The sequence below is a fragment of the Parasteatoda tepidariorum genome, chromosome 2 (genome assembly GCF_982258835.1).
Source record: "Parasteatoda tepidariorum strain Cologne lab strain chromosome 2, Ptep-v5.0, whole genome shotgun sequence".
Taxonomy (NCBI): domain Eukaryota; kingdom Metazoa; phylum Arthropoda; class Arachnida; order Araneae; family Theridiidae; genus Parasteatoda; species Parasteatoda tepidariorum.
The window spans coordinates 82,447,737-82,472,118 of record NC_141756.1 but is presented as its reverse complement, the minus strand read 5'-3'; the positions used below and the strand labels follow the sequence as shown (position 1 = coordinate 82,472,118).

The window sequence follows — 24,382 nt, the reverse complement described above, 5'->3', positions numbered from 1 at the left end:
TTTTATATATCAAGAGCAGCATAAAACTGTGCCATTGTGTTAATCTACATTTATTACAGCTTTTACCACACCCTAAGTATGCCACATGCTGCTTATGTTACAGGTATTCTTGATAATAGATTCTGCCATAAAATAATTCATTGGCTTTTTTTTCTTCTCTTTACTGCTCGATTAATTTCAAAGCAGTGCTCATACCATTTTTTTTAACGCATGTTAAAGGCCTAATCAGTTTTTTTAGAGCATTTAATGTCAAATTTAATTTTTTTGTGCAAATTTGCCTAGGAAAAGAAAAACTAAAATGAAACAAATTTCAAAAGTAATACCTTTTTTCCCCTTCCTATGTCGAGGAGCTTGTTGGATTAGTCATTTTTCTTCTAGCAGCCCAGTACAAAATAGCCTTCAGGTGAATATTATCAGTGATCAAAGAATTAGTGATACCACTGAGGAATGGGCAAACTATTAAGTGATTTAACAATTTTGTACTTCCACTCTAAAATTGCCTTTTGATAAGAGAGAGTACTTCAAGTGAGATTGACAAAATAACATAAATTCATTTATTTTATTAATTATTTTATATATACATAACTGCGAATACTACAGCTGATATAGAATGCATATTGACAATGTAATCTAATTTACAGAATTTTGTTTTCACAAACGGTATAAAAAGCATTTGTGGATCATGTTAAATGACACATTTTATACATTTACAATAATGGAAGAATGTTCTTAATATTTCATCAATATTATTCATTTCAAATTTTAATATATATCAGTGCCATTTAGAAACTTGTTGACAAATATTTAAAGAGAAAACTCAACCTGTAATGTAAGATTGTTTAAGTAGAAATCAACAATGTTAGGTGTAGATTCCTTCATTAATTGTACTTTAATATAATCAACATATAATACAACACAAAAATTATTTTAAAAAAAATGTACCTAAAATGCAGTGTATATGACAATCATTCCTCATTATTTGCAAGCATCTAAACACAAAAGACTAGAAACAGCTGCAAAGTAATTTTAAAAAATACAACAAAGAAACAAGAATATTTTTATATACAAACACAACTGAAAAGAACAGTAAATTTCCAGATGCAGAAATTATTGGAAAAAAAATTCATAAAAATGACTTGTGAGCCATTATAAATTGGCAAGGATTCATTTGGACAAAAAGCAAAATGAAAGTTATTTAATAAAGGGAAATTATAAAAAAGGGCAATAAAAATTAAGTATAATAGTATTAACAAATAACGACCAATAACAAAATATAAAATTTGGTTTGAGCATTAGAACTCCAGTTGAAGTATCACAAGAAAATAGCTAACCAAAGATTAAACTACAAAATAAATTTTACTAAGCTAATTGGTTTAAAATTAAGATAGTAGGAACTAGGTTTTAACTTGAATTTTAATGAAACTACTTTATCATGTGATACTTAAATGCTATAAAATACCTGCTAAGAGAATATACTTTTAAATTTTACAATAAATAGCATAAAGTTTACTTGTGAAATTTTGTATTTTGCATTGCGAATCACACTTTCATAGATTTTTTTGAAGAACAGAATTTAACTCAGTAAAAAAAATTGAGCTGAAGACTTCACTTCTCATTTGAAGTTTAATTAAGGCATCTAAATTCTAGACTAAAAATAAAAATTGCAAGATTTTGATTGATTTTTTTCATTATTCATTCAAGAATATTAACATAACTTTTTTATGTCAAAAAATGAAGGCAAGATAATATAATTTCAACAATGGAAAATTCAAAACTCAATAACTTATCAAAAACTTGCTCCTCTTGGAACTAAAGAATGGTTTCAGAAAAATAAATTTTAATAAAAATTAACTGTTCTTGAATCGAATTTTTAAACAGTTCTAATATTGCCACTTCCTTAAAACAACTAATAGAAACATAACTGTCATAAATTCCCTTAATATACAGTATAGGGCTAAATATGAGATTCACTTTAATGTCTGAAATTAGCACACAAAAAATTCTAATTAATTAATAAAAAGCTAAAACATACACAAAAAACAGGACAACATTAATAACAACCATATATATGTATTAAAATGAATCAAAAAGTATTTATTTAAATATAATTTGGCACTTGGAAAGAGTCGAGAAAAAGTTATTTGGCTAGTTAGTCCAATATTTCATACTTTAAATTATTGGAACATTCTAAATGTTATGGAAAACAGAAATTCGCCACTCACTCAGGTAGATGGCTAAGCTCAGACATTGGAAAGAACTACAGGTTTTATTTTAATCTCACAAAAAAATTTTATTATGTGCTAAAGGTCTTTTTGTCTAAATTTTTTTTTTACTGAAAATAGACGCACAAACAATCAACATATATTTGCATAATAGAGAGTTAAAATGAAATATTTCTATCAAATACAATAATTTTATCTACATGAATACAAGTGGATTTAAACACTAAATGCTCTTTCTTTTATTGTTGACTAATTGATTTAAACATGCAAGTAAATGAAATCCTTTCAAATTAAAACCAATTCAAAAACATTTTAGGCATGAAGAAAAATAGTGGGATTTAAAAATACAGTTTAATTACAATAACAAGATAATTTAAATTAATTTCTAACTGATCATTTGTAGTAGTAAGCAATTAACGTTTTTGTTTCTAAATTATTTTTTAACATAGAAAATAACTAAAAGGGAAAGAGCTTATATTATTTTTATTACAATTGTAATAAAAACAAACTCAGCACACATATTTAATGCCATTTTAACTTGATAATGCATAATAGCCAGACCTCGTAATAGCTCATAGGTGAACTGTCAAAATATATAGTTCTCAATTGCTATATTAAATGACATTTTTAGTTGCATTAATTGCCATCCTTTGTACAGGAAAAAAATATTTTCATTACTTTTGGAGATGAAAGATACTACTAATAAAAGATACTTTCTACTTAATATTTTTAACAATATCTGTATACAAAAATAAAAAATAAGATTCGTAATAAATTATAGAAATAGTTTTGCCTGAAAGCAAGCAGAGAAAAAAACTAGAATTAAATAATTTTATATCCAAATTATATTCTGGTCTAATGTTGTAAGCAACCAATATAAAAATGCAATAATTTAAAATTCTATCCAATGTTAACATTTTTAATAATTGTTTTCAATAGAAATTACTGAAATTCAAATAACTATAGTTCTATTGCACAACATTATATATAGCTTGCTACTATAACACTGCCAAGTTAACTTGATATAAAATATGCATATAATTAACCCTTAGGATTTTGAAGTGATTTTTTTTCTAAAACTTCTCGAAATTTTAACAAATCTATTTCTTTTGAAACATACAAATCAGTTCAACATTAGAAACGAAAGCATAACTTAATCATTTCAAGCTGCCTTACAAATAGTTTACACAAGTTTTACGTTATTAGTTTTTCAGAGTGCTAAATTTGAAAGATTTAAAAAAAAATCATTGATTACATTATAAATTTCAAATTATTTTGCACAAGAATTTGCTTAACATTTAAACTAATTTTGTACAAGAATTCGCTTGACATTTAAAATAATTATTATAATAAAATCGAATTTGTATATTCATTATCATTAATTGCATAAAAACAATAATCTTAGTATTCAATAAATCATATGATTTCTTATTAGTACATTATCTTAGCTAAACCTGTGAAGTAAATAAATTTAAATTCACAGTAGAACCTTGAAAACACAATGTTATAACTACAGGAAAAAACTTAAAAGATTATGATTTCATGAAACAAATAGACTTCTTTTTTCTTTAATTATCAAGCAAATGATTTGGAATTGAATGAAATTTTTCTTAGATTTAAAATATGTTCACTCGAGCAAGAGTATATAATTTATGTTGCATCCGAACTTGCTCATTTATAAATGTACAATACAGAAAAATACAATTATATAGATTTATTATTATTAAAAAAGGAAGATTGCACCACTCTTTTTAACAAAAATTTGGCTAAATCACAACCATGTATCTACACAACAACAAAACCAATATTTGGCAACAGAAATATTTCCTAATTTAGGCAAACATTTCTGTCCACTTAAAATATTCACATAAAAACTTAGAATAAAAGGATAAGAAAATGAAGAAACAACACAGAATTTGATCGAATGCTACAGTAACACAAACACACAAACAAAGCTTAAATATACAATTATTTAAACATAGAGCTTGTAAAATAAAATATACAAAAATAAGGCAATGATAACTAATGTTTGCCGAACTGCCAGGTTCGATAACATAAATATTCCTTTTAAAAAAATACCGTCTTATTTAGAGCAATGTCAAATGGCAATATCTGTTTTGATATTTTGTTAAAAATGATGCATAATATTTATTTGCTGAAAATTGAATAAAAATAGCTGAATGCAAAAAATTAAGTTAAAATATTTTTAGTGATAATGGAAGATTCAACTTAAATTATGATGTCTAAAAAATAAAAATTTATTCAAAAAAAAAAAAAAAATTAAAAGAGATCTAAAAATCATGAGATCCAATAAGCCTTTGAATGCTTAGGCTTGTAAGAACATTCAAGCTTTCAGTGATACAACCCTTTAAACAGCTCGTTTATAAAGTAGAAATGAAAAGAAAATTTATCAATTTAAAAATATCAACACGTCTTGTTTATGTAAAATTTCAACAATGAAAAATATAAAAGTTTGGGAAAAAGAAATTGTATATGATTAAAAAAACATGCATTAAAATATTTACATCTATGAAAGATTCTCTTCAAACTATAGTATAGATACAAGTTCTATACACAGAATCTAACAATAAAACATCAACATAAAAAAAAGTTTTTTAAGATAATTTTTTAGGCAGTTCGAGAAACATCAATAGATTTTTCAAGTTGACTTGTTATTTTGAGGTCACATTCCTATTGCAAATCAAGTTTGCAATGTCATATTTGGCAACTGGAAATAAAAAAACAACATTCGATAATATTCTATAAATAAACTCTTAACAAACAGGTACATAGTTCGATTCTGGGGAAATTTAAGTCGAATTTCTATAGAAAAAAAGAAATGCTGACTTTTCTTTTCTGCAACTGGATGGAAGAGATATTTTAATTTAGTGTCTTCTTTATGCTAATGGATGGTCTTTACTGGGAACAGATCTGGAGGTTCCATCTCGGAATTCAACATTCATGGCATCTCCTTGTAATAAACCCTTTTTCTCTTCGCTACCGTTCGAACCAGCAGGATACAAAGAATCATAAACTGGGTTTGTAAAATTTGTTGCCTATTGAAAATTTTTAAAGAAAATAGAAATATAGTTAGATTTAGTCTTCCAATTCAATCATATTATTAAGTAAAAATCAGTTTGAAGCTGTAGTGTAAAAATAATGTAACAAAATCTAAGCCAAACCTTAAAAAGTGCTCAAGCAGCAAAAGCCCAAAATTTGTCTTCAAATATATTTATAAAAAAAATTAGATTAGGAAACTTACTTAAATTGAAATAGGAAAGTAAATTGAATTAGAACAAAATAAACCTGAATGCAATGTAGGACTTCTTCAGAAGACATCCTGCCTGTATTTATGTGGAAGCTTTGTTAAAACTATTGTTGTACAAAAACTCTGTATTTTGTTTTGTTAAACAGTTTTAAATTTAATTTACTTTCCTATTTCAATTTAAGCACTATTCTCTAGTTTTCGAATAAATTTATTCTTCCAAATCATAGATAGTACATAATAAAAATCTTTTTGTTTTTCAGTATTTGTTCACTTTTATTTCTAACAAAATTTTAAAATAACTGCAAACTGTAATGCCATGAATATTATGGAAAAAACTCTGGCAAATTATCGAAAACAATTACATTATGTCAAATGAATAGATTTTGAAATTTTCTTCCAAATCATAAAAAATCTGACTTTTTTGTTTGTTTGCTAGAGTACTTTTTTTCTTTTAGACCAAACAAAATTTTTGTTTCAATATTTCTTAATATTATTTTAAATAAAATGATTCAGAATATACTACAAACTGTAATGTCATAAATATTATAGGAAACATTCTGGCAAATTATCAAAGACTTATTAAGTTATGATAAATGAATAGCTTTTTTTATAAATTTATTCTTTCAAATCATAAAAAATACACAATAAAAATCATTTTTTTAAATATCTTTTTTTTCACTTTTGGTCCTAAGAAAATTTCTATTTTGATATTTCTCAGTATTATTTCAAAAAAGAATATTCAAAATATATCGCAAACAGTAATGTTATGAATGATATCATAGAAAAAATTCTGGCAAATCTTCAAAGACCAATTAGCTTATGTAAAAAGTTAGTACAGAATCTGCTTAAAATAAGATTTTTACAGCATCTATTTTTAATATGAATTATAAAAAGAACTGGCTAACAATTTATAAATTAAACATTAATGAAGATAATACTGAAAAGCATAGTTAAAAAGAAGTTTTTAATATTGTTTTCGAACAAACATGATAATTAATTCAACTGAGTCATGCATATTTGTGCACCAGAATTAAGATATTGATTCTTGAAACAAATGAATAGTGGATAGGTTAAATTTTCTAAAGAAAAAAACATAAAACACTAACCTCATCAACTTCTTGAGACAAAGAAGAGTTTAGTCCTTCAGAAGCTTCATAGTCAAAGTCTTCTTTCATATAAATAGGATTATTTATTTCAACATTTGCAGAATCTTGCATACGTACATGCATAAAAGGTTGTCCCCTAAAAAATAAGTATGAGGGAAAATAATAAATGTTAAGAAACTTATGAAAAATGACTTCAATGAGATAAAAATAACACTTTACTAATAATTAGAGATGCAACAAATGTTTGACCTATTTTGCAAGACCTCTGAATATTCAGCTTTGGTCGAATACAAAATCCACTTTTGGGACTTGCTTGATTACTTTTGTGAAAAAATAAATAAAGACATACAAAAATTTTTTTTTTAAATATATTAGCTTACATTTACAATTAAAATTTTAAAAAAAATAAACTAACATATGATTATTATTATTTATGTTTTTCTTTTTCCCCCTGAATGAAATTTCTACCATTTTCATGAAAGAGATGGCCTTAGTTTCAACCATGCTTGTATGTAAGTCAGAAAGTACTAAAATACCTTGCAGTTTGTTCTTTTTCAATGTAAATTAGATTTATACAAAACAGTTTATAAAAAATCATACTAGATATAAATAAAATGTGTTAAAAACCTATCTTTTTCTTAAAATTTTAAGTTCTTTAAATAATGAAAGAAATAAAAATATTCAATTCTAAATGTATGAAAATAAGGTATAAATCATTATTGTCCCATTCCTATTTACACCGACTCATTTAAATTTAACAAATCTTAAAAATAAATAAATAAAATAGACTTTTTCTCCTTTGTTACATAATAATATGATTACAATAAATTTTAAATTTCTAGTTGAAATTTGATTTTTTTTTCTTCAAATTATCAACCAAATAAACATAATTTATTCAGCAGAAATAAATTTTAAAAAATTCTGTTCATTTTTATTTTTATAAATGTAAGAGTTTAGTTTTAATTAAAACTGAATTAGAGTTAAAAAGTTAAGCTAAAAAGCAATAGAAGTGCTTTTGAAATACATACACTCACACAAACATAAAAAAAGAGGGATTCAAAATTTGTAAACACCAAATATATCAATATTTCTTTAAAATTGAATAAATTTCAAACATTAAAAATTCAATATGTTAGCATGGATTAAAATAGCGTTTAAAAGAACATACCTTTTTCGTCTGCAATACACAACAACTCCAAATGCAATGAGAATAATGAGCAGTAGTACAGTGCAAACAGGTATACCAATGGCAGCTATTGCTAAAGGATAAAAAAGTTTAAGAAAGTTAATAAGTGTGTTGATGACATAATAATCAGCAAGAAAAAAATAAAATATAATACTGAGTTATGACTTCTTAGTTAATATTGTTGTGCATCTCAAAGGTATTATATTCCAACAATACTGGGTTTCTTTTTTAATTTTGAAGTAGAACATCCTTAAATTATGCCGTTAATTTACACTATATAACATACAAGCTGCTACAAATATAACAATTCCTTGAGATTTTTTACCTAAAACTAATTTGTTTCCCCAAGCTTTATGGGGAAAAAATTGATTGTTTTAGAATATTTTGTAATACCTAGTTTGGATTTGCTTACTTTTCATCAATGAAAAGAAAGCAAAAGGAAATTACAAACCACTTTTTGCAACACAACACTTCTAAAATGCCTGTTAAAATGTGAAGTGTAAAACTTGTTGTAAGGATTACTTTTTCTAAATGATTTAAAACCTTGATAATTAGTAGAAATTTAATATTTTTTTTCTACAATATATATAAATGTGTTGGTGTCTAACAAAATATATGTAATTAGAATGTCCCAGGATTATTGGGGAAAATTTAAGGGAAGATAGGGGACATCACAAGGAATCAGAAATGCATAACAACTCATGGTCAGAAACGTCTTTATTCTTCACTAGACAGTTTTTGTTCACCAATACATTAAAAGTAACAGACCTGCAGCGATTTCAGCTGCCAAGCTATTGGACAATCTTTTTGTGGTCGTGCATTTCCCTCTGTTAATCTGTACATTATATGCATATCTGCCAGCTCAATGTTCATAAAACATTGCATACTTCTCTGGACACTTATTGGATAATCTTTTCGTGCTTGTGCATTTCCCTCTGTCAATCTGTACATCATATGCATATCTACCAGCTCAATGTTCATAAAACATTGCATACTCCTCTGCGAGCTATGACAGCTCAAATGACTACAGCGATGCAGGTTTGCTCTAATGCTCCTGAACAACAACACCTAGTGGCAAACGAAGACGCTTCCGACCATGGGCTGATATGCAAATCTGATTCCTTATTATATCCCCCACCTCCCCTTAAAGTTTGTCCCAATAATCTTGGGACACCCTGCATAGATAAATAAAAATCATACATTAAAATATTTTAATAAAATCTATATTATTAATTAAATACAGACAGATCTCTATTTAACAAAGTCGCTAAAACCTGATAATAAGTTCGTTATATGAAAACTTCATTAAATAGAAAATCACCTTTTGAAATACTTCAACAACACAAAACAGTTTTTAATTAACATAATTAAAATAGCAATAGATACACCTTTATCTTGTAAACGAGTATTTACTATTTGGTTTATAAATTTTAACCATAAAAGAAATCTCCATGGAAAGCGAGAATAGAGCAAAACATTATCCAGTACATGGTACATACATTTTCAACTAAAAAAAGCTAAATTTATGTATAAAATTATAGCTGCATTTATTATAAAAGTAATTTTAAACATACATGCGTTCTTAAGTTTAATTTCTTAAGATAAAATTCGTTAATTTCGTCTGAGTTTTTCGTTTGAAATGCAAACAAAGAGGGATAGGGATTTTACAGCTTTCTCTAAAAGTTAAGTGGCTAAGAAAAATAATTCAAGGTCATTTCCCCCATAAAATGCTTTAACAAATGATTTTAAATATTTTGGGAAATAGGGAAAGTGAATCTCAAAGAAAAGTTTGTTAAATAGAAAATTCATTTTGCAATTTGGAAGTCATTTTACGAAGAAATTTCTAAAATATCGCAAAATAGAGAAAACAACAGAGTAATTATTATTTTGTAAATTGTAGTTTTCTTCTTTTAGTATGAACATAATCTTGTTACAATTTTCATCAGCTTAATATTTCAGTTTTATTAAGAAAATCCAAGTTAACAACCTTGGAAACTGGGATTATTAAATTTTGTTTAATTTTCTCAACTCAATTTCCTATTTAAACTAGTTTCAGAATATTTCACATACAATTGAAGAATGTAATAAATTCCATTCTTCAATTGGTAACTAAATTTCAAAGTGATAATGTTAAAGTAAAATATTTTAATTCAAAAATTAGCATATTGAAGCAGACAGAAATGCTAATAAAAGCTTCTGAAAAACAAATTCAAATAATTTTATACGGTTTATTTTAGGAGGAGGCAACATCAATAAGAACTAAAAAAGAATGTTTTATTTTAATCTATAAGTCGTCAAACAATATTTTCTTTTGTAAAGGTAATTTTGAACAATCTATTGAAACTTGTATTATGTTTTATCTTACTTTCGCCTGAAAAACCGGAGCTCTCATTGGGTTTTGGCAATCCCATTGGCCGATATGTTTCACAACGTGGACCAGCAAAGCCATCTGTACACCTGTAAAAAAAAATTTGAATGTTTCAACAAAAAATCTTTCAACAAAAAATAAACACCTTTTAAGTACTTTTTAAGCACTAAAAAAGTATTTTAAAGCAATATATACATTACCAAAATGTAAAATAATTTTCAAAGACTTTACATGATCATGATAAAATAACTAGTTTCTGACAAAGAACTCTTTTCTTGATTACATTAGTCACCATAAAAAGATGGAGATTTTTCAGTTTGATTTCAGAGGTGGGAAAATGAAGCTTGAAATTGAGAATTTCTTGAAAAATGCAGCACAGTTGCACATGATAGTGCAAGAATAATTCTCACTGAATCCAGCTCAGTATACGCACATGCGGACCCACAAGTATTTCATCAAACATGTAAAATGATTGGCGCTTTCGAACGCTACAGAATGACGGTATGCCGAAATGCATTGCATTTGAATGAATAGGGAAAACGTTAAATAGAACAATGTGAAACGTGCTTTTGAATAATATGTGGCAAAAATCGACATGGCAAGGAAACAAAATCTTCTTTTGGAAAAGGGAAAATTAAGCACTTTTTAAAAACACCTAGTTAAAAAAGCACCTTTAAAGGCTTTTAAAAAAAGAAATAGAAAATGAGCACCTTTAAGAACTTTTTAAAAACGCTATGAGCCCTGTTATTAATCAAATTCTTTCTGTAACAGTGTAGTGTAAGCATTACTGGAGAGATTTTGTTTCAAGATCAGTAAAACGAATAAAGTACTTACAAGCAAGTAGGTTGCTCAGCCCCATTCAAAGCTCGAACACATGTAGCTGAATTAAAGCAATAGTTGTTGCATGATGTGCTAAGTTGGCATCGATTTCCAGCCCAATCTTGGGAGCATCTGAAAAAATATTTTTTGAAATTTTAGAATGTAAAAAATTAATTTATTGCATGAAGTATATTTTGTATACTTTACTGTCTCAATACTGATAATGATGAGGAAACAAGTTATATATATATATATATATATATATATATATATATATATATATATATATATATATATATATATATTAAAACTCAACATCATTTTATTAAAAGTATATAAATTGATTCAGTTTCACATACTCTTATAAAAAGATAGTAAATTAGCTTTTTCTCGTTGATATTTTCTGCTCAGAAAAATGCTCAGAAATGCTGAATTTTCCTAAAAATGTATTAAAATGGTTTGATTTTCCAAAAATTTGAAAAAAATGCTTTCATTACAATTGCATGTAAACAAATTAAAAATGCAAATATATTTTATGAGTAAATAAATAGAATTTACATTAAAAAAATATCAAAACACAAAGGAATAACAAATGTAGAATAAAATTTATATTAAAATAAAATTTATAATTAGAATAAAATTTATATTTATATTAAGTCCCGAAAAAAAAAATCTGAAATTAGTAGGGCACAATCAAATAACAATTCAATGTTTCAAATTAAAAATTAAAGATGCAATCAAATGTTGTAGTCAGTAGCACATAACATGGGTGAAATGTGCAAACAAAATAAATATTAGGTGTGAAGGCATAACATTAAATAGCATTTAAATTACTTTGAAATCAGTAAATTCAGGCAAATCTTAAAGCATAAACTATATTAGAGAACCAAATATCAGCAATATTTTCATTACACATTTTATTGTGTAGTAAAAATATCAATGAAATATAGTTATCGACAATGTCAACCTTCATCTATGTAAAGGTATCCTCAACAAAAATCGAGTTAACATGTCTTATATACTAGTGAATTGGAAGTGTATTTTTGTAGTGGTAGATACACTACAGTACTCCCCCACCAGAATTTTATCTGTGATAGAATTCAATGAGCGAGATACCACTAGTTGATTCATTGCTGTTTTGTGAGAAGCCGGGAGAGCTGTATTAAGATCACCGTACTTTTGCTGATCGTGAGAGATGCATTTAAATTCAGAGCCCTGATTTTTCCTGTGTTGCCATTAGCAGTCGAGTGTATGCAGGCAGTCGTTGTGTTTAGTCGAGACGAGACTGATTAGCAACAGCGTGAGGAGGTGGATAATGTCGCAGTCACAAGTCAACTATTCAATGTGGACCATCCAATGATAGGTGTGTTCATATCGAAGTGAGAGTTTCTGTCAAGGTACGCTTGTTCACATCACGTCTGGGTCACCAATGTGGGAAATATAGTTATCGACAATGTCAACCTTCATCTATGAAAAGGTACCCCCAACATAGATTCAAATTAACATGCCTTATATACAAGTGAATTAGAAGTGTATTTTTGTAGTGGTAGATACACTACAGTTTTAAATAACTAACTTTTAAATAATAAACAAACTAAAGTTTAAAAATAGGTCATAAAAACGATAACTCTGAACATTAGAAAATTACAAGGGGTTACTAAAAATTAAGTTTTCCTTCCCTCATGGATAGTTTATCATAGAAGCAATAGTTTATCAATATCATTGAACTTAAGAACTTGATATCATTCTTCATAGCTTTCAATGCAAATATATTTGGCAGTTATTTAAAAAGGATTATTTTTTTCTGGCAAGATTAAAAGATGGTTCTTTCTGAAACGAATTTAAAAATTATTGTAGCATATGGTAGGTGCTTCCCTGTCATAATATAAAATGCAAGAAAATCAATTTTTAAAAATAGGAAAAAATGGGCAAATTGTCAACTTTAAAATGCCACAGTGATGATACTTTTTACTGAATGAAATACAAGATAATTACCAGTATTGTGAACTATAGTAATTTTTTAGTGACTTTCAGAAGGCTAACTATATTATTCCCTAATCCATAAAAGCAATACTGGCTTGGTAAATTTATTCCTACATATTCAATATTTTAAATGGATGCTAATTAAGTCCTAGAGAGAATAAGTAAAAGTAGGAATTCCAGTAGGAATTTTTACCCTTGTGAGATATCATCATTTCCGATTGATGATAATGTAAGCAAACTTTAGTATTAGCTCTTTCTTTGAAACTTAAAAATACAAAAGGGAATTCCTCCTGCCCTCAATGCTCGTATGTCAACAATATCGAAAGAGCAACATACTAAAATGAAGCTTTTTTCAAAGGCATGACAGCCTAGTACAGACCAGGACTGTCCCAACAAGTCGGTTTCATCTAAATCAATCAGATACTAGGTTTCTTCATCCTGATGCTCATGGTTTTAAGATAGTTTTCTACAAAATAAATCCACCTGGTACTTGGTCTTCCCCTTTTACGGTTGCCAGTAACTTTCGGAACTCCGTCACCATCATTCTCTGAATAGATTTGACCAACCCATCTTATTCCATAAGATTTACTAACTAAAATTATGTTTGGATGCTTAAATTTTCCGTATAATTCATGATTGTACTGAATCCGCCAAACATTTTCTTTAACAGCTCCGAAGATGGCTCTGAATATTTTCTTTCAAAAAATTAGTAGTTTATTTTGAAGTCCTTTTAAAAAGTATTAAGAAGAAAGTAATAGAAAGAATAAAGTCCCATTATGAAGTAACAGATTTTTAATACACAAAGGGAGAAAAAACTTACGTGCAAAGTGGTGACTCGTTTGGTTTCTTTGGCGCTGTGCATATACCTCCATGCAGACAATAGCCAACGCACTTGTCCCAGTTATCGGACTGCATATCACAATTAAGACCTGCCCATTGTGGTGTACAACTGTTGAAAAAGAAAAAGCATTTCAAATAGAATTACAAACAAACTGTTTCTACTGCACTATCAAATAAAGTTGCTGTCGAACTTAACAGTGCATTTAATCTATTAATAAAGAATAAAAAATCTATTAATAAAGAACAAAATAAAGTTGCTGTCGAACTTAACAGTGCATTTAATCTATTAATAAAGAACAAAAATTCTGAATTTTGCCAAGTCTATTTACCAATGCACTTTTGAGATAAATCGCATCTCAAATTTTTATCTTAGCCAGAGAGCACAATGGTTTTTGAATAAAGCTAAACAAAGCAAACACTTAATGATTTATTTAAAGAAAATCCACTGGCTCAAATCAATGATTTTCTTTAAAAAAAATCAAAATTGATTTAAATTAATGAATTTTTAAAAAAAAATTAAGTGATTAAAAATCACAAGTTGAATTATGATTTAAATTAAGTGATTTAAATCATGCCAACTCTGATTATAATGTAGCTATTTATTTAAAACTAATGTGGTATATTGAGAAAAATAAAAGTGGGCTTTAAACATTTGTCATTACTTTGTTTACACAAATATTTTTTATTTCAATTGCTCATTGCTAGAGATAAGGGTACCGAGTTTATTACTGTTGCAGTTATTGTAAATAAAAGCAAGAACGGACATAAAAAATACATTAACAGAACACTGTACCTGCATGTGGGTACTCCTTTGTTCATGATGCATGTACCACCATTTTTGCACTGAATATCTTTGCAAGAACTTGGGGTATAAATTTCACAATGAGTGCCTGAATATTGTGGCTGGCAAAGACAAGAATAATCGAGGCCATTTTCAGCTTTTCTAGTTACACAAGTAGAGCCATGCAGGCAACCACAGTGATCTAGTTCACACCGTCTACCACGATAGCCTTTTGCACACTGGCAGAAAGGTTTCTTGGGACCACGCTTACATGTACCTAAAAAAAGCAAAGAAGCTACTGTAAAAAGATTCTTAGTTTTTGCTTTAAAAATTAAAGATAAAAGCATTATAAAAAATTAAAAAACTTTTGAAGAAAATTTAAAATTATTATTTTTTTTTTATGTTTGTGTAGCTTTAAATGAACACAAGAAGGAAGAAAACATTAGAGATATTTTAATTTGAGTTCAGATCTTTTTGTTTTACAGGATAGTTTTAAAATTGATAAGAATTACAAATTGAATTATTTTACAATGGAAAAGTAAAACTAAAATTTAGTGACACTTAAAATAAAAGATATTTAAAACATACTATACTCTACTGATTTATACTTTTTAAATTAAGCTAACACTAAATTTTAAAACAGCTGCTGAAAATTTTAAATTTTTCAAACAGTTTTATTAATTTTTTGGTATGAATTTTTGAACTTTACATCGACCCAAAAAATTACTACAAAAATGATAAACTGCAGGTATACCTCCTCAACTCCTGACAGCATGAAATCTTTAACAATTAAATTACAATGACTTGAAATAAAACATTCAAGTAAAATAAATTTAGGACAAACAGAATATTGCAGCCAATTAGTTTATGTACTTAAAATAGATTACTAAACCTTACCGCCATTCAAACAAAGAAGTTCGCACATATCTTGTTCACATTGTTTCCCAGAAAAGCCAGGAAGACACTGGCAAACAGGATTACCATTGACTAGAGTACAATTTCCATTTTGACAATAGTTGTTGCACTTGGAAAACTCACAAGAAGATCCATGGAATCCGGCCATGCATGCACATGAACGTTCACCATTAGTTTCCAATCTGCAGATACCATCATTCTTACATCTAAAAAATGATTGTAAAGAGAAAATCACAATGCAATTTGCATAAAAAAATTTAGAACTTCAATAAGATAATTGGGTATACTATAGCCTACGTCACAGATCGTGTTATTCCTACTAAATTTAACTAGTAAACAGCATATTCTGCGAACCTGATTTCTAGCAACAAGTAAAAGCATCAAACGAAGTGTCTTGTTTATAAGTCGCTACTCGCCAGGTAGCGAAGTTTATGAATTTAGTAAGCATATTTAAAACTCAGTTTATTAATTAAACTAAAAGGTAAATGTTATTCCTAGTAAGTGGAAGTAGTTGTGCTTTTTTCATATTATACCCAATGGAATATATAGATATATCTGTAAAAACAATACATCTAATTCAAGAAAAGGAGTATACTATAGGTATTAAAACCTCATTCAACCAAAAAGTAAATTTGAATTATTTGCACGATATGTACCATAACTGTTAGAAGACTTTACTTTAATGAGTTTGATTTTGTTGTTGTTCATTTACGTCGCACTAGAGCTGCACAATGGGCTATTGGCGACGGTCAGGGAAACATCCCTGAGGATGATCCGAATACATGCCACCGCAATTTTGATCCTCTGCAGAGGGGATGGCACCCCCGCTTCGGTAGCCCGACGACCTGCACGCGAAGTCGAGCACTTAACGGTAGAACAGTTTAACGAGGACCCATACCGCACACCCTCGGTCCCCACACAGGCTGATCCAAGAGGTCACCCACCCGCACACTGACCGTAGCCAGTGATGCTTGACTTCGGTGATCCGCTGGGAACCGTGTCTTAACGATCAGTCCACTGCGGGACTTAATGAGTTTGAAAGATTTTTTGAATTATACTATAATTTAATCTTCTATAATAGATTATAAACAAGGTGGATATTTTTTTTATTTGCAATATAATTTCAACAAACTTCTATAATAGGCAACAAGCAAGATAAATATTTTTTCGAATTATACTATATTTTCAATAAAATTATATGTTTAATTTTTTATTTTATTTGCTTCTTTTAAAAAATATTTGCTTTAATTTACCTTATGGAACTGCATTTTTCACATCTGGATCCATAGAAATCTGTAGGACAAGTACAATATCTCTCTCCTTTTTCATAATAGCAAGTACCTCCATTATAACAGTAATCATCACATCTTCGAGTTGGTTTTTCACATCGATCTCCGGTCCAGAGAACAGTGCAACTAGAAAACAAAAGGAAAATAAGATTGGTTACTAATTTTACTCCTTATTCAGTACATTTTATTTTAAATATGTTAAATTATATTGCTGTACAGTGTGCAGAAAAAAACCCAAACAAACAATTTTTAATCTAACCTTAATAAAAAAAAATATCAAAATATAAAAAAATAATAAAAGTAGACTTTTATCAATAAATAAAATTTGTTTTTGATTGGCTGCCTTTTGCAGCGATGTAGAAAGGCAAACTCTTATATAAATTTCCAGTCTTCTACTTTTAATCTATGTCATTCTTGCTGAAGCAATTGCTTTACAGAGCTCAAACTTTTGTATATAATGATTATATACAGAGCAAATAAGCAATTTCACACAGTCATTTTCCTTGCTTTAACAACTCTAAAATAGCAGATCTTTTGCTTGACATGGTAAAAAAGCCAAAAAACAATGTTACCTAGGATATATATTATAAAATAAAGACCTGACCCCACAAATTAAAAAGAAATTAGTTAATTTCTATTCTTTCTATGATGTATTAACTTCGTCCAAGTTCTTTTTGCTGCTCCCCGTTATCACAGAGAAAAGAAATCTTAATGAAATTTATTTCTTTTTGTGAATTAAGCATGTAGTCGGAATAGCATGATGAAAATAAAACGCTCAGAAAATTTGAAACAAAGCAATTGAGAACATGCAATTGCTAAAAATATTTAAAAAAATCCTGCTTCAGCATTTTATTAAGGAAGTTTAAACTAATATATATTGAGAGAAAATCATTTTAAACACTAAATGACTAGGTAGTTTAAAAATAAGCTGTATTCATGAACTAACACAAAACTGAACTAAAGAAGATCAGGTAATTTTTTCAAACTCTCACTGTTTTTGTTACATTAAGTTCAAGAATAATTCTTCTATTTTTGTGAGTATTCTTTTACAGTATCCAATAATGTTTGGAAAATTTTCTTAATGTATAATGACAGATTATAAGGATATATTTCTTAAACTACATTGCAAAAATATATAGCACTGAACTGGAAAAATAATAAATTTACAATAAGTACCAAAACTTTTAGGTGAAAAAATTCTGCATTTAGAGCAAAGACATTCACGTTTGAAAAGAAGCATGAATAAATACATGTGTTAACTTTCGAAAATTTAGAAATTTTGCTTTGAATACGCTTTTTTTACCTGCTCTTCGAAAACAACCATTCTTTAAAAAAATTATGAACTTACAGCAAAGACATTCAGGAATTACGATTTTTCTCTTAAAAATTAAATAATTTCAGTTAACTTTTTTTTCCAAATGCTAACAGAATTTCTGAATAACAGACACAGGAATTTGATAGTTTCAAAAATGATCAAAATGGATATCATTAATATCATAAGATCAGCAATTTTCACAAGACCATTAAACGATGCAGGAATGATGTATCAAGATTTGACTATATTATCAAAAAAGAGTTAAGGATCCAACTTTCATACATTACTTCAAAACTTTTTAATGAGCAGTCTATTATTGTAAATAAAACATAATTTATAGATATAAATAAATAAATGCAATGAAGTTATTCATATTTACTATAAATTTTTTAACCAACTTCCAGTGAAATAATGAGAGAAAAAAATTAAACATGCTAACTAATCAAAAACAATGCACAGAAATTGAATTAAAAAAAATCATGCATTCTCACATTTTCCAGTCAATTACGTTCAGGATGCAATAAATAAATAAAAAAAAGGGATGGGAAAAGGTTTGTAAAAAATTGGCGATATTTACTTGCACTTGAGAGTGGGCTTTTGATAATGTGCACTGTTTCTAGATATATCTGCATAGCATATTCCTTTATTTTTACAAAAATTAGCACACCTATACACCTCACACTGGGAACCTTCATATTCAGGTGCACAGCTAAAGCAAAGCCAGGGGAAACAACAAGATTCCACAATATTAGTTAAATTTAAAAAGGGAAATTCTTAACCTTCAATCAATTACAATGTTAATAATTATAGGTATCATGCAATTTGAATCATAACAAATTACCAACAATAAGGATTATCATACTAAATTGTCTAAAGAAAAATAGTGGAATGCTGCTTTATTAGTTTTCAGGAATAAATTAGATAGTTCCTTTTGTTACAGTATCATTAGTACATTAGAAGTTTTCTGAATGTTTGTTTTTTAATACATTAAACACTAAGCAAAATTTTGACTTTTGCATAGAATATTGATTTGCTTACTTACAAAAATAAGTTCAAAAAAATAATGGAATCATATCTGATATAAATAACATTGTACAAGATACAATAAATAACCAAAATGTGAGTTTTAGGCATTTATATTGCTATGTTATAATAATAAAGCCATGTCCTTTTACAGCATTGGCTACAATGCAGCACTCAAAGTGCAACTCATTAATCCTTCAAGGATTAAGCAAGAGAAGAATTCCCATAGTAAAATACAAATAGAAACCAGAACTAAAGGGGAAAAAATAAGCTTACAATTAGGAAAAAACAAGTAAACACTGAGAACAGCATTCACTTACAATAAAAATAATAAGACAATAGAGCCGGTAAACTGAACTCAGGTACTCCGAAATTCCATATATTCTGAACTGATGTTAGTTTCCAAATATTTAAAAATAAAATTCCCTTTGTAAAAATATTTATAAAATGACTAAAAAACAACTGTTTAGTAAATTATATAATAGGAAGACAAAATGTGTATTTTAATTAGGGCGGCAATGCAAAAGCTGACAATAAAATAATTCCCATAACCTCCTTGAGAACTTATACTTTCCAAGAATATGATTTGAAACTTAGGTATATGATTTAAACATATAATAAATATGTTTTAAGGGGGGAAATAACACACATTTGTACTCTGATTTTATCTAAATTCAAATATGAGACCCATAATTCATGTAAATAGAAATTGCGATAATATATTATAAAAACTATTATTCACATGCATGTTAGTATCTTGTTTATCACAAGCTTTGATACAATATTGGGAAGTGATCAACTAATCAATTTGCTTCCATATTTAAAAGGATATAGCATAACGTTACCACCGAAAAAATTATCCCCGAAATCCCAATGCTTCGAGACATAATCTGATTAGAAGATGTCAATAAAATTTGCATGAAAAATCAATTCAGATAAGCAGTTTGATTGATTTGAATTTTTGGTAATTCTAACAAACAAAGGTCCTTTGTCTTCTCGGGTAATCCTGGTAAGCTGATATTCACTTATATTCAGCTTCAGATCAAATTTTAAATACACATACAAAAAAATTAAATTGCAGGATATTCTGTTCTATGTATTATTAATGAGCCCAATTCAAAATCATTAAAGTGATCCTAAAGCAAAAGGATTTAGTGATATCATGCATATAGAACAGTGTAACGTTTATATTACTCACTTAACATTTTATTTAGTTTAATATGAATATAAAAAGCTTAAAAAGGATTTTTTTATAGTTTCTCTCCCCCCATAGTATAATAACAAATCAAAATAATTTAATAAACAGTTGAAACATACTTGCAATATGGGTCATGACTTTCATCTAAAGCACAGCTTCCACCATTAAAGCAATTTAGCTGACAAAGGTGCCCTGCAAAAAAATCTCATTACATTTATTTACTGAAAATATTTAATCACCAAGTTATTTAGCTATTATGTAACATAGTAACAGTAATACCAGTGTATTTTACTAAAAATGAGTTATCTTTTTGGGGAAAAAGAAGCTAATCTTAATACAAATTTATTCTACTATTGAGTGTTTAATAAAATGAAAAATGAAATTTGTGATAAATTTTATTTAAAATTATAATTTAAAACTTGTTAAATACTGGGCAACAAACTTCAAATGAATTTGTAGCACAAACAATGTCTTAGCATTATTACTGGCAAAGGCACTTCTGTCTCAAAGCAAAACAGATGTCTGCTTTATAAACCACAAAGATTTTATTAGGTTTAAAACAAAATATATTCTTCAAACAAAATAAATTAAATTCTTCAGTACAATAGTTTATGACAAAAACAAGTTAGCTGCATAAAATGATAATTAAATCAAAAATTAATAAATGACTTGAATTTAAAAAAAAAACTGCATTAGTATTTCCTATTTTATTTCATAACTGTTGTTGAAAAGCTGACCTAATTTTGAGTTTACAGCAACCAAATGTTCAACTCGGTAGTTCTGCAATTTTAAATCGAATCCAGAAAACAAAGGAATTCCTGGATCAAGTATTAAGAGAAATTAGCCTTTGTGGAGAACTTTTTGATGGAACTAACCTGCAATTGGGTTACACAGAAGAAAAACCACAAAAACCTCCTACTGTTAGCCTGAAGACAAGGAGACTCTAACCAATGATTTGTCTACCACTGAGAATATTTTACATCAGCATTGTGGTCGGTGCAAGTAAAGGGTAAAATTTGTATCGATCAGCCATCGCCAGGTCACCTTTTCAGAAGGCGAATGCTCTATCCACTGTGTAACCATAGCTCTAGTATTTCTATTGCATTTTTCAAAACAAAATAAAATAGCTAACATGTAAAGTAAAGCCTTCCCACAAAAGCTCGTTGGGGGCCAGAGGGGTCATGGAGGTTAAGGCTTCATAATTCCCTGCTTTTACTTCCCATACAAGCTGTCACCCATCGATCTGGATATATCGATATTTAAATAATTAAGTTAACTGTTGAGTAAAGAAAAACTAATTTTCCTAATAGATAATCTTAGTTCTGATTTTTTCAAAATTTTCAGATGCAGGCTTTCTGCATCAAAATGATTTGAATAATTGGATTTTTGGTAATTATAATTCTACAACAATTTTAGCCTCATTATACACTGCCTTAATAAATTTTATTAAAATTTCAGTGTTTCTGAAAAATCTAAAGACTCCCTTTTGATTAGGCTTTAAAAAGGTAAATAAAAAGGATAAATAATAACAGTAATATAAAAAACAGAGTCATCTGTGCAGAACATCTTACAGAAACCTCCAAAAATTCTGGAAGTAAAAAAGCATTCAATACAGAGTCAAAATAAGTAGATCAATAAAACAATAATTTAGAGCAATTTTATTATGTGGCCCTGATACAAGGTGTCTTAAAAAGTCAGACATCCAAAAACTTGAAGTTTATCAAAATAACTATTTCAGAAAAATTTTCAAAATCTTTTGACCTGTTAAAATTAGAAACTAAACAATATTAGAAAAAGCAAGCCTAACTACAATAAATTATCAAGCATAGAAACACTGTAAAATTCATCAAAGCACAGAGGCTTTTACGGCTTGATTACATTGAGAGATCATCTGACAACTGAGTGGTAAAGATCTTGCATTGGAAGCCCATGTGCAATAGGCCAAGAGGCAGACGGGAAAAAAATGGATGGATTATGTCTTGAATGATTCAACAACTTTAAAGATCTCCTATTGAAGATCAAGGTCAAGGACAGAGAGGCCTGAAGAAATATTCTGCCGCAGGCTAAGGCCCACCTTGTAGTGCCAATAAAGATGAACTATGATTAAAGATTAAATCTATAGGAAATGGGCGGGGCACACATTAAGAATGCCAAGAGAAAAATTAAAGCATGTCTTTCTTCCTTTGACCCCTCATGGTAAAAGTGAAAGACCAAGAATGACTTGGCAGCAACAAAGGAAAACTTATTTAAAAAGAGAAAAATTTAAAAGATTAGAGGAAGCCAGATTCCAAAGTAGGCTGGATGCCTTATGAGCCAAATGGCGTGAAGAGCCTGAGAAAGTAAGTAATAACAATAATAAATTCAAAAAGTAGTAAAATAGCAAAAAATAGTTCTTTTTCATTGGTAAATGAGATATTTAATAATTTTATATAAAATAGCAATGCTAGTTCTATGATAAATAATCATTTTTATAAGAAACCAATTGCTTTATACAATACAGAACTTCACAAATAAGAGCATAATTACCAGATGGGGATGGTGGTTTAGGTATAGGCACAATACAATCTGGGTGATCAGAATTAACAGATTGATCTATCAACTCTGAACACAGACATATGGCATAAGTTTCATTTTTGGCCACACATAAAGCATCTGATCCACACATATTTATGTTGGAAAGGCATGGTGTACTATCTACAAAGGCAAGATAATTTTTAATTATATTGATCACATATTAAAATATAAATAAAAAAATTTCAGAGAGTAGCAAGTTTTCCTTACGATTAATCTGCCTCTTTTCTTGGACTAGAACAATGTCATTAGCTTTGTTTAGACTTCTCACTAAGAATGTAACATTTCCGTGCCCAAACTTATCCATACGTATCACAGCATTACTTGGTGTAGTTGTCATGTAAATGTAATCTTCAAAAACATCAATTTTGTATGGCTTTTCATCTGCTAAACGAGAAACGAATACCATTTATCAACAAAAAATTAAATAGCTTTATAAATGTAACAGTATTCTCCCTATGCATTTCTTTTTTCTTGGGGAAGGGTATATTAATGAATTTAAGTGATTTTAAAAATAATTTTTAACAAATACCCCCTTTTTTTTAAAAAAAAATACACATTTAAATGTTTATTTTATCATAATTTTCATTTTAAATTATAGAAAAAAGCTTTCAAATTGTTTACCAATAATTTTTTTAGTTCCCTTTTTTGAAAAATTTTGTGCATAAAACATAATAAAACAGCATAGCATATTAAAATGCATAAAACAGCCTAAGAGGATACTTTAGAAATTGTTGAGAGGATCAAATTCCGTTATTATATAATATTACACCTCTTGATAAATTTTTACAGGGTTAAGTGAGCGCTCTTTCAAAACCCAAAGAGCTCTTTCCGGTGCGGAAGTGCCCCGCCCTTTTTATTCCTAAGGAGAACTCTGCAGTAATGCCTATATACAAACAGTGAACGATTACAATAACCTTGTATTAACACTAGAAAGACTGAACATTGCTGTACACCTAGAAAGTCTGAAGGGATCAGTCTGACACTTTCTCCAGATTATTTGTGTGTAGATCAATTAGACATCCAAAATCTTAAAATATAATTATAATTAATTTAATAAGAAACATGTTAGTGACTCAATCATGAAAATTCTATGGTTTTATATTCCATTTGATTAACAAAAGTATATGATTAAGCGGAATACTGACTTTTCAATTATTTTTATATATTAGTTCAGTATTTAATTTTCATTAAATTATTAGTTCCGAATTACTATAAATAATAATTGAATACATGTTGAAATACGATATATTCATTTTTTAACGAAACTGGGGTACCTTATATTTACTAAAACTATATATTTACCATATTTAATTACAAACCTACCAGTGGTTATGACGTATCTACCAAAATACCTTAGGGTCCACTTTGGCCCTTCCAGTCATAAGATTCTATAAATAAATTCCTATAAAGCTAACATATGAATAGGGACTTAAATTGAATCAAAGTATAAAAAATCAGAAATACTTAACATTTTTAGTAAGTTGTTTCTTGAACT

At 28.1% G+C, this 24,382-nt stretch overlaps 1 protein-coding gene across 6 annotated transcripts in view; it reads right to left on the bottom strand.

Moving 5' to 3' along the window:
• Positions 1-3,138: 3,138 nt before the first annotated feature.
• The window catches only part of LRP1 (LDL receptor protein 1), a 137,418-nt gene continuing 116,174 nt past the window's right edge, over positions 3,139-24,382 (bottom strand). For 3 of the 6 annotated variants that reach the window (XM_087157618.1, XM_087157621.1, XM_087157619.1), the window contains exons 78-90: positions 23,095-23,271; positions 22,840-23,007; positions 20,433-20,505; positions 18,670-18,801; positions 16,742-16,903; positions 15,471-15,694; positions 14,586-14,850; positions 13,773-13,901; positions 10,985-11,101; positions 10,148-10,239; positions 7,765-7,855; positions 6,597-6,732; positions 3,139-5,278 (exon numbers count right to left, since the gene is read on the bottom strand). In XM_087157618.1, the coding sequence (XP_087013744.1) occupies positions 5,120-5,278; positions 6,597-6,732; positions 7,765-7,855; positions 10,148-10,239; positions 10,985-11,101; positions 13,773-13,901; positions 14,586-14,850; positions 15,471-15,694; positions 16,742-16,903; positions 18,670-18,801; positions 20,433-20,505; positions 22,840-23,007; positions 23,095-23,271 (1,925 nt within the window). In that variant the 3' untranslated portion in view covers positions 3,139-5,119. The remainder of the gene's footprint in view (positions 5,279-6,596; positions 6,733-7,764; positions 7,856-10,147; positions 10,240-10,984; positions 11,102-13,772; positions 13,902-14,585; positions 14,851-15,470; positions 15,695-16,741; positions 16,904-18,669; positions 18,802-20,432; positions 20,506-22,839; positions 23,008-23,094; positions 23,272-24,382) is intronic. The other 3 variants (XM_087157620.1, XM_087157622.1, XM_087157623.1) reach the window with 3 other exon arrangements.